Source organism: Penicillium arizonense (genome assembly GCF_001773325.1).
Source record: "Penicillium arizonense strain CBS 141311 chromosome Unknown PENARI_contig055, whole genome shotgun sequence".
Lineage (NCBI taxonomy): Eukaryota > Fungi > Ascomycota > Eurotiomycetes > Eurotiales > Aspergillaceae > Penicillium > Penicillium arizonense.
In genome coordinates this window covers 36728-48671 of record NW_019173332.1, presented here as the reverse complement: position 1 = coordinate 48671, position 11944 = coordinate 36728, and the positions used below count along the sequence as shown (strand labels likewise).

The window sequence follows — 11944 nt, the reverse complement described above, 5'->3', positions numbered from 1 at the left end:
ACGGCCTCCGCTATTAGTATTGCAATGCCGAATGCTTAATAGCTCGGGTGCGCGGGCGGGCTGGCCACCACTCACGTGAATGGCAATAGTAAGCTTCTCACGGAAATAGGCCACCCGTTAAAGGTATACGTTAATAGCTCCTAGTCGTACCCGGCCCGTACTACAATCAATGAATCGCTGCTAGACTAGGCCATCCTACTAGAGACGACTAGTCAGCCATTCCTCGCCGACCACCGGCCATGGCGTACGGGTGTCTTTCAAAAAATTCCACCCGTGGGCTGTCTCCGTGGGATCGTTGTAAATTGCCTGCCATAGAATAGCTAGAACTAACCCATTTTCGGTAGTAAATAATAGCTTATTGTGGAGTATTTGGCGTGCTGAGCTAATAAGCCCGTGGATGAACCCACGGAAGTCACCTATTGTGAAATTATACTGCTGGTAAAGTAGCTGGTCCTGATTCATCCAGCCAACGTGGCCCGTCGTGGTGCTATTATAGTGGATCTTTAAGCCGTACGTCCGTAGATCTAATAACCATTGAATTGGACTATTAGTTCCACGGACCATAAACTAGCTTACCATCTTAGTCACCCACTCTCGGAATGATCGCTAGGTCTGCCGCTGAGCCTAGGTAAATTGAATAAATTGGGATGACTAGGTAGCCGTCGGTGGCTATGTAAATTCAATAAATTGGGATGACTAGGTGGGTGGCTGAACTAGGCTAGTTCCAAAATTGTAAAAGTCATCGTCTGATATCTGAAAATCGGGTGAATCGAGTGAACTCTCGCTTTCCCAATCCCCTGCTATTTGATGCTCCGCTAGCTAATATAGCATTGCCTCCGACGTAGGATCCAATTTCAAAGCCTTGTGGACTACCATAAATCGTGCGATCTTAATCACCTTCGATAAAATAGGTGGATAGCTCTCCGCCGTACGCTAGCTAGCCTCGCCGCGCCCGAGTACTGCCATGGCGTAGATCAGCGCGCTTTCGTAGTCCTCAACCTTAAGTTAATGGTTTAAAAGCTCGATGTAAAAATTGAGACACGCCAAATCAATAGGGGCGAGCTTAAATGGTGATTCACTAGCGATTCGCTAGGTGGGATCCCCGGGGCCACTTTCCGAATGCTCGCTACTATCGTCTAAACTAGCCCTATCTAAACTAGCCCTAGCTAGGCTAGGTGATACGCCCGGCTAGGCCAGTCTCTAAAGCGAGTTCCACGCCGCACGCTAGCGCCTAGTGAATTTATAATATAGACTGGCCTATTTATGCGTAGCCTGCGTGCGAGTGAAAAATATCAAAATTTGCTGCCACGGGATGGTGTGTCTCTCAATGTTATCAGCATCTATGTAAGCTTATAGCGGCTGGTGCGGCAGTCGGTCGCGCTCCGTCCGTACGGCTTCGGTGCGAATTGTATAGCTAGTTTTCGTACAAACTAACTAGCTAATACGGGCCATAGCGGCTATTGAATCCTATATCGCGTAAGTAGCTATTTCGGTCGGATCAGATAACTCGGCATTGGGTGCTTCGACGTAGCCGAGAAGGTCGTCCGGGTTAATTCCACGGAGATACACGGCCTATTGGGTCCGTCGAAGCCATAGATTCGCGTTATCGCGCTCGCTAGCCTCGATTAACTAGGGTAGTTCTCTACGTTTAGCTAATATCTATTTTATTTACTCGACTAGCCGGTCGGTAACCTCGGTCGCTAGTATCGAATTGGCCTTAGGAATAACCTCCGCCCTAAGCGTACGTACGCGAATATAATGGGATCCTGGCCCCTGACCGAATGCTCGCTAGTATTGGATAATTCGCGTGAATTGCTAAATTTGCTACTTAGTCGCCGATAAACCTTGCTAGCGCCGACGGCCGCTATAGTTCGCGGGTGCGCTCTATCCATGACTTTGGCGCTAATGGTAACGTATCGTTCCGACTGACCGCGCTATAAATTGGTAGAACTAACCCTTTTCATATAAAATGCTATCTAAGTAAACTAGTAAATAGGGGATTAGGTCGTCTACCACGGTTAGTGGCTACTATTCGTCGCATTCTTGCGCGCGCTTAGATATTTATATAGCTTTAGCAATTTAGCGCGCTTTCGGCTTCCCTATTCGATGACTAGCTGACTAGAGGTGCCGGAAGACCTCTTTTAGTCGAATAACGTATTCATATGTTTTACACACGATAACTAGGTTAGTCGAAGGTTAGTGAAAAAGTTAGCTTGCCATGGTTAACTAGTGCAATATATATATCGTACAATAATAAATTATATGAAATATGATGAATATCGAATGCTAACTTTAGGGTGAAATAGTGTTAAAAAGCGTGAGATGATAGCTAGGGAGCTTCAAAACCCCCTGAATTAATTGCTACCCCCCCTAATCATTGTAGACTAAGATAATCGAGGTGATCTAATTCGTTCGAAACCCTAGAGTTCAGCCTAAGGCCCCGGTCGTAACCCTAACTGGCCTAGTTCCCGCACCCTATCAAAATATCTCTAATTTTCAATCGCCCTTTTCTCGATAATTACTAGGCGATACATACTCCGAAGCAAATGGGGGATATTTAACGTAGTCTATTATAACTTGCCAAAATTTGGGGTCGATCGGACCTTATTAGACCTTAGGAGTCTGGCGACGAAAAAAACCTGGAGTCTGGCGTACGACCCACTTTTCCTCCCATAGTGAAGGAAAAGCCCTAACCTGGAGTCTGCCAGACTCCTCCACCCCCCGTGGGATAGAAGGCTATGCATACTCCGAAGCAAATAGGGGATATTTAACGTAGTCTATTATAACTTACTAAAATTTGAGCAAGATCGGAGGCCTCTAGACCTTAGCAGTCTAGTGACGAAGTTCACCTACAGTCTAGCGACCGACCCACTTTTCCTGCCATAGTTAAGCAAAAACCCTAGCCTGCAGTCTAGTAGACTGCAGCACCCCCCGTGGGATAGGGTATAAATCCCAAACACGGAACTTCACCCGCTACTGTTGCTTGACATCATGGTCAAAAGGCATTTCACGTGTGGCTGTCATGTGGTCCACCGTCGTTCTCTCCATTACCAATATTGTCCCAAAATTTACCTCTCTACCGCCGGAACACGTTGTCATGTATATTTCTCAGCTGATTAAAGCAAGCCTTTGTCACGATGGTTGCAGAGCCCATAAAAGAACTTGTTATGTAGAACCTTTGATAATACGCTACCTAGGTAGTCAATATCCATGCCACGAGATTTTTAGGAAAGGAGATAACAAATATAGTCTAGTGGTATTAGCACCGGGGTTCGTAGACTAATCTAAAGAGTATAGTATCAGGAACTGAAGCTGAATAGGAACCTAGGCCGGATTGATTCATTTCGTCAAATCCATGGATTTAGGAAAAGTATATGTTTCAATAAGGTTTAGCTAGCCTTAGGGTGTGATGACCAGAAAATAATAAGCCGAAGTAAGCCGCTGTTTTCGTTCAACATTACACAATGCCGATGTCATTTGTTTCATCCTCAGAACAGAGCGATTGAATATTTCATCATGGCTTTGAAAAGTCACCTGTTGTTATGAAAGAGGAGGGTGACGCAAATGTTATTGAACATGCGATCTATCTAGACGAGGCTGGAATGGCCCAGGAACCAGCATACACAAATCCAGCTGCTGCATGTGCAACACAAAGTAAATGGTCCCTTACAATTATCAAGTTACTCTCAATTAGATTTCGATTAGAGGATACTGCTCCTATATACTCTCCATACGCAAAATGCTCATCCCTCATTATGGCGTCTGGGTCGGTGAGCCTACCCGTTATACTGCTCAGATTAAATGTTTTATTCTCTTGTCGGGAGTCGACAGTAGTAGTATTTTCAATGTCAACTATTGAGAAAGAAAAGCAATTATTGCACCTCCTCGGGGGTAAGCACGTCTAGTTTGCAAGTTTGTCTTAAATTAGGTAGATTTTGAATATAAAAATTCACAAACTAGGTGGGCAGATCATGGTTCCCGTTGACATAATGAACCTTTGTTCATAATATTTATGGTTGGGTCGCCCGACCGGGTTTATTCAAGCACGTTCTTTGAGCCCAAAAATTATCCGAACACGATAATTAAGCACGAGGAAAATTTGCTAATCCGCTTCTCTTTCCCCCCTCCCACAAATGGAACTAACTTCTCTTTCCTTGGGGTTCCAATCCTGACTGGCGATCATTCGCTCTTTCCTTTCCCAATCCCCTGAAACAATTCCCACGATAAAATTATCCATGTGGACACCATCCCCAAACCCCCAATAACATGCGTACTTGTCACAATCAACTCCTGCCACAGCAGCCCTCCCTTCGCTCCCGCACTCGCCGCAGCCTATCTCTTAAATCAGCCATCTGAGCCATCTGTTCCACTAGTTACACACTCTCTCACACAACTCACAATAGGCAATATCCCATTAGTCCCCCACCATGCATTCGCACATTCTGTCAACAACACCGGCCACGCTCCCACCATCCCCGCCCATATAATCGTCGCTTGCGTCTCACTCAGCTTTACAAGGTCCGTTTTCTCCACCAGCATTCCGGATAGAAGAATCATCATGCCCTCAACCATGCATTGAATGTGTGCTGTGAGCGCGAGTTTGGGGAAGGGAGTGTTGGGGACGTAGAAGCCCCAACACAAGCCAAAGGCCATTAGGGAAGCGCCGGTGAGGTAGAGGGAGTGGGCGGTGCGTGTTTCGAAGGTGGGGGATTTGGCCATGGTTGCGTTAGGTGGGCTTGGCCTGAAGTAACGAGTTGGGACGATGGGTTGGGTAGGCAGGTAGGTGGTGTATCAGAAGGCTTGGATTTCGTGAAGAAAGGGGATACTGTTGAGTTATTATCTGCCTAGGTGGTATTAGTCAATAAATATATTTGATTGATGAAGCTAAATGATCCAATTCAAAAAGTGTAGGACTGATAAAAAAGACGAGAAAGATGGAAGGTTAGAAGGGATTACAAGGCGGAAGATAAAAGTAGATATCAGCTAGTTATAGGTCATATGATGATTAATATGCTCCGAAGCCTCCTGTATTACTTTAGGTTGGTCCTTCTCTCATGACATCACTCTCCCCAGGCGTTTGAGCTGGATGGTAAATAATCTCAAAAAGAACCTCAAAAAAAAAAAAAAAAAGAGGCCGAGGGTTATGGCGGGTCGCCATGGGTCCAAGGGATTGGAAGCGAAAGATTAGTGGATGTCAGCTACGGTGTTGTTGCAGGTTAGAGGCAAGCATAAGGCGTGTGATCGATCCGTCAACCGCACTGATTGGTCCCAGCCAGCAAATAATGGCGTTTGAAGGCTACCATCGGCCAGCACCCTTCTCCAGCTGTAATGCATGCATACCCGTTCCCTGCTACCAGTGAAAATGATGACCACTATTTTTAAGTTAAGAGGCTGTTCCCAGAGCTTCCAATGACATCATCGGCCGATCTCCGATCGTGGCATGATCGGATCCGATTCCAGATAACTACATGGATGCGGGGAAATTGGAGTCATTGAAACAAACTCGTTCCAGCACGTATATTACAGTAGATTTCGAATTTGACGGAGCGACGTGGGCTCATCGGCTTAGCACTCTTCATACCTGCTTCCCTCTTAGGACCCGGGAGATTCTTCAAATCGATAGCACCTTTGAGTGGCAATTAGCTTTTTGGAGCTCCCCTTGTCGCTGAAATACATACTCGGATCTGTGTTGTAAGTTTTAAGCAGGCAAGGAGCGATTTTCTCAAGCACTTCGGATCTAAGCCAAAGAGCTACGTGAAGATCGAATTCCTTATCGTCTTTTACACTTGAGGTGGCCCTTAAAATGCACACAACGTGCAGGTGCCGGCCTTTCTTCGCCTTGCACTTTGCCTCCAAAGTGACTTTGAGCCGCATTCGAACCAGCTGTACAAGTCCCTGTTGAGTTCAATGGATTGAGGTAGGCTCCATCCATCGAATACCCACGGCAAATTTTCTCTGATTTCGCTTTCTTTCGCACCTACGACTCCTTCTAAAAAGGTCGTCGTATGTTCAACAATCCTGTGGCACCGGATAAGGCATATCGTCTTTAAGGAAGCCACAATAACCTTGCGTTGCATTAGTGGCATTGCTCAAGATCATAAATTGTAGATATAGATGACTGTACTTACCATAGTGACAGTGAATCTCGATATGCTCAGCTCAGTCGCTTAGTAGGCAGAGAGATAAATTATAATAAAAAGAAGTTAGGGGGTTTGCTGATGTTTAATTTATATGGAGCAAGGCACCAATCATTTGTTTATATACTAGATAGTCTCCTAGGCCCAAGATCACAGTTCCTAGGAGTCTCCCGGTACGTAGAATGAGCGAAGCGAAATTAAGTGTTACAGTAGTTTTCGAAAACAGCTATACCTCTACACTATTCCTTGATTCCCGCGCAAGGGTACGAAATGCGCTAGTCCCGATATGGAGAACCCGAAACCCGTAACCCGTCCGCCTCCCAGACCGCTTACTAAGATTGTAGCTGTATCTTACAATACGGTCCCCACCGTCAGTCTATGTAATTTACATGACACTGCTAATTACTCCATCACTACCAACCATACTGTCTTCACTAAGAATTCGCAGAAGCCCAATATAGACGTCATGGCTCCAAGACTCTCAGCCTCAAAGCTTCATCTCATCCGTGACATGATAGAGAGCCAGTCTTTTACCACGTCTCAAATGGCCGCTGAAGCTAAATGCAGCAAAGTTACGATCATTAATTATCGTAGGAATTTACGGCAATTCGGAAGTATCTACGCACCCTTGACTCGAATAGGCCGGAAACGAACCGTGATTCCGCTGATAATAGAAGCCCTCTGTAATCACCTATCCGAAAAACCCGGTCTATACCTCGATAAGATGGCTGTCTTTCTCTAGGATGAGTTCCGGGCATTGGTTACAACCTCCAGCATTAAAAGAGCCCTTATCGCTCAAGGCTAGTCTAAAAGACTACGCGGCAACGCGTAAGAGAGCAAAATTCCGACCTAAGAGATTATTATCTGCATAACATTTCGGAGTTCCAATCGTACCACTTAGTATATATTGATAAATCTGGGTGTGATAGAAGGATTGGGTTCAGACGGACAGGTTAGGCGCCGCTTAGCAAAGCTCCACTGCAAGTGACACAGTTTCATCGCGACCAGCGATATCAGATACTTCCCGCGTATGCCCAAGATAGAATCGTTCTCTCGCGAGTCTTCCACGGCTCTACGAATGCTACCGTGTTTGAGGACTTCATAGCTCAGCTACTCCAGCATTGCGGAAGATGGCCAGAACAAAAATCCGTTCTTGTGATAGACAACGCATCATTTCACCACTCAGAGGGTCTCGCACAAATGTGTGTGGATACTAGGGTGAAATTGGTCTATTTGCCGCCCTATTCGCGCGACCTCAACCCGATTGAAAAATTCTTTACCGAGCTTAAAAGTTTTATCAAGCGTAACTGGAGTCGCTATGAGAGAGACCCCGGCCAAGGCTTTGATATTTTCCTCGAATGGTGTGCAAAAGAAGAGAGTGCCAAAGGCCATTTTCGCCATGCGGGATTGAAATAGAAGTGTTAGGTGGTTGAGCAGTTGAACACTGACTGGCGGTAGATATTGCGATATATACACATAGGCCACAAAAGTGCGAGGAAAGAGAAAGGCTTAAGATAAAATGAGGTCTGACTTTGATTTTGATGTCACAATGACTTGCTACTTCATATTTTCCAGTTGGATTATTGCTTTCCGTTATATTCCTAGTACAGCATGGATCGAAATCAGATCCACCAGCTACACACAGATTCTTTCTCGAGTCCTCTTTTGAAACGTCGCTATACCTATTACGGTTAATCTACCCCCGAACCCCATTCTTAGTAGTATTCCAGTACGTGTGTAAATGACAGCGTAAAAATAGCATCCGTAATGAGCTTATATAGTCTCAACGGCCTCTAGAACGTTAATCCTACAAACAAAGCAAACAAAAGGGAAATCCGCTTTGTCAGTGGTTATTTAGTAGAATTCGAATTCGCTTCCTCTTAATATCTCATCCTCCATAGCTCTATAGGAGTCCTCTATTTGTAAAGCTAGAGATATTAAAGAAGTTTTAAAATGTGGATTCTAATTAAGAACCTCTTTATTAATAGCCCTACGCAAGCTAAATTTCCTATAACCCTAGGGTGGCTCTAGTCTAAGTCATGAATTGCCTATTAGAAACGGAACCTTACAATATCTAGATTAATCAATTATAGTGTTAGAGGATAACTAGGTAGTCTACGTCTAGTCCTAGGTGTCGACTCACTAGTATTTAAAGGATAAAGGATATTGCGTAGATAGCCCTAGAGGTATATATTCCTACTTTCTTATATATAATATCATTTTAAATATTAAGCAATCACTTAGCAAATACTACTAACCCCTAGCCGACTTAGAAACCGTCTACATAATTTCTAACCTTAGAAGCCGTGCCTAGGTAGAGGCTCTTTTACCTAAGTGATTGCAATCTATAGATACTATATCACTCTACGGATCCGTATCTCCTCTAGATAAGATCCACTATACGACTACTAGAGTGTCTATTCGAATAACTTTCCTAGACCGATTGCCTAAGCTTTGCCAATAGTTTCCGTAGTGCCGCGCGATCCTTATCGTCATATTCTAGTGACGGTCTCCACGTATTCTTAAGGTTTATAAGTTCTTTAGGATCCTCACCTTCTATATAAGGCGAAGGGCTATATCTATTATAGTAGCATATATACTAATTATAATATAGCCCGACCTTAATATCCCTCTCCTACTTAAATAGAATATCCACGTACCAATTACTACAGCCGATTCAAAAGTGTCGTAGTTTTAGTAGTTTCTCTACAAATAGATCGAAAATATAGTGCCATCGCTTCTCGAACGAACTATATAAAGACTTATCGCCCTCGCGGCGCACTAAGGCGTCCCATGTTGTATCGATTAATCACCGCCAGCGGCCCCTTCCTGACTCCTCGCCCGGCGCCTCTCTTTCTCTAAAAGCCCCAACCCGGTAATAAAGACCATAGTATCAAAAGCAGCCCCATAATCCACATTAATCTGGAACTTGCCAGACTTCTTCCAGCTTTTTGTCCCATTATTAAGGTAAACAGCGACGAGCTCGGCAGTCCGTTCATCCTGAAGCTTAAAATTCTTCGAACCGATTTTCGACGGCTTCTCCTCTCCAATTCCGACACTATTGGTTCGCTTCCAGACAAAAGCCCTTCGCTCACCACTATTCAGTGCGATCTCGAACCGATAATGTGTCGTGAGTTTATGGCGCGTTAGATCCTCCCAGGCGACGTTGGGATCATTCGGATTACCGAGACCCACTTTGCAGTGTCGAGAGAAATTGATGAATTTGCAGACGGCTGTGATCGGGGCATCCTCAGTTTCGCCGGCGTGGTATGTTAAATCTGGTTTGCCGACGGTAAAGGTTGAACAACGCACGTATGCGAGGGGGACTTTTTCGGCAGTGAAGATGGCAAAATCGAGCTTTCGTCGCCGATGGTAGACGTGGAAGAGGCGTGACGATGGGGTTATTGGTGGGACGTCGTTGTAAATTGAGAGTTCGGCGGAGCTTTTGCTGCCCGGGCGAGCAGTGTTTGCAGCATCCAAGTAAGGTTCAGAGGACATTTTGATGTGTGGCTGAATTCGGTGGTATGGATTCTTCCTCTCATATCGGAGTATCAAACCTATATATGAACATAAGCCTATTTTAAGGCTTTGTAACCAGCAAAGTGAGGCTGAGTTGTCAACCTCGTGTTGGGCGGAGGCTGATCCCCAGTGTAGATTAGAGCACGTCCAATCAACTTTCTGCAAATACGGTTGCACCGCCTCATAAGTCCCGATGTTATTGACAACTAAGTCGGTTGTGTCTCCGAATAGCCCCGAAAGTTTATTCCTGACAAAAATAACGCGTGGTTCCCTCTGAAGAACCAAGAGGAATTGAAGATCCCTGCATCCGTGTGCGTATGGAGCGTGAACCAGTGTTGACATCTCGTTCGCTCACTCCACACACTCGAACGAAAATTCCATACGTATGAGATACTGGCAACATATCCACCCAAGCTGGTAAAGGTAAGCAGGAGACAGTTCCATGCATTCTTTGCGCGTGGTTAGTAGTGCCGATTTTGAGACCAGCGCTTCCCACAAATAACGGCAATCAACAGTGTATCCTGTTCGACGCCGCATTGAATATTTCCCCGAAACGCGGCAGCGTTGTAACTTCACAATTCGGCCCATTTTAGGGTCTCTTCTGCTCAAGGGCAGAGCCTGACAGTCTTGCGATCGTCAGAACGACGTCGAAGTTACAGATACTAGTCATATGTTCCTTCCCACTCCGCCCCACTATATTGGCCCAACAACCAACCCACCATTTTATTTTTCTTCCTACACCTCCCCTATTGCTCCAATTGCAATGAAATTAGGACCAAAAAGTAGCAAAATGGCACAGCTATCTACGTCCCAAAGGTTAGCTATTATCTATGCTCACGAGAATAGCGCTACGCAAGTGCAATTAGCTAATGACTTTGGCTGCTCTCGGCGTACAATCTACAATACGCTAAAACGCTATTTAGAAGGCGAAAAGCTATAGAATCGCGAAAAAAGCGGTCGTCCCGCTATTATTAGTGAGCGCGCTTGCTCTTATCTCTATTTACAGGCACGTCGGCATCTGTTTTGGACCTATAAATAGCTAAGTGCTGCCATAGCTCAGCATCCGTCACCCTCCACTATTCGTCGAATTATAAAGCGATTCGGACTCAGAAAACGGCGATCGAAACAGAAAATACCAATTAAGCCTCCTCTTGCAAGGAAGAGGCTAAAATTTGCGCGAAAATAGCGACGTGAAAGCTTCTAATTGTGGATCTTCTTAGACGAGTGTTTAGTGTAGCGAACCTCGAACTTTAGACCACAATAGTGCTTTCGTACGACCTTAGAGGGCCTTCGTAAAGACCTTATGAATACTAAGGCTTACGTTAAAGATATTTCGCAAATAGTTTAGGCCGGAATCTAGCTAGGAGGTCGAACAGATTTAATAATTATGGAACGTGACGAAGAATCGCGTTCGGGGAGGGTTTATACCGCAAAGTCGTATATTTCGACGCTTAAAAAAGGTCTAATGCTAATCTACATCCCTAATTTAGTATTTCAGCAAGATAACGCGAGGATTCACCTAGCAAAGGACACGAAAGAGTGGTTTGAAACTCACGGAGTATACGTCGAGGATTGGCCCGCGCACTCACCCGATTTAAACCTAATTGAACCGGTATAGCGCTGGTTAAAAGTGAAGCTTTTTGCAATGTTTCTAGAGCTTATTGGCCAAGGAAGGTCGGAGGCAGACTAGAAATATTTTAAAAAATGCCTAGTGGAAGCTTGGAAGGCATTAGATCAGGCAAAGATAGATTCGCTAATATTGAGTATAGGAAGACGTTTAAAGGCAGTGAGGAAGGCTAAGGGGTATTACACAAAATATTAAGCGAATTTTCGAAAGTGCTATTATTAAGCAACCCTGAAATTTAATTGTAATATTATAGACCATAAAATGGTGGTGCTATATACTATACAAGTGATATATATATTTTGAGAGGGGACCCGAAAAAGTGGAGTGGGAAGGAACATTTGGTAGGGGATGTCATTGAACAATACTGTAGTGATAAAGCCAGGCCTTTTTTGACGGGACGAAGGTTGCCGTCTAAAGGCGAAGGGATACTAAAATTTTTACTCCTGAGAGTGATCAGGAGCGTGAACCTTAGTATGAGGCTGGGCCCGGTTGCTATACGAACCACCTGCGCATCCAATTCAAGTTCATCTCTGATCTTTCCGCCAACGAGGTAGAAAGACTAAGCGACTCGTTGATGCCATTATGTAAGTGCTTATTGCGACGGCCTCACAGTGTAAGTAATTTTATGGAAGCATATGGATTCTTTCTAAGACTATGCGAT

At 44.8% G+C, this 11944-nt stretch overlaps 1 protein-coding gene across 1 annotated transcript; it reads right to left on the bottom strand.

Moving 5' to 3' along the window:
• Window positions 1–8942: 8942 nt before the first annotated feature.
• PENARI_c055G03588 (uncharacterized protein) lies at window positions 8943–9635 on the bottom strand (the record flags this gene model as incomplete). The annotated part of the gene is made up of 1 exon (XM_022637473.1): window positions 8943–9635. The coding sequence occupies one exon, from the start codon at window positions 9633–9635 to the stop codon at window positions 8943–8945; it is 693 nt and encodes a 230-aa protein (XP_022482672.1).
• Between the last annotated feature and the right edge of the window lie 2309 nt (window positions 9636–11944).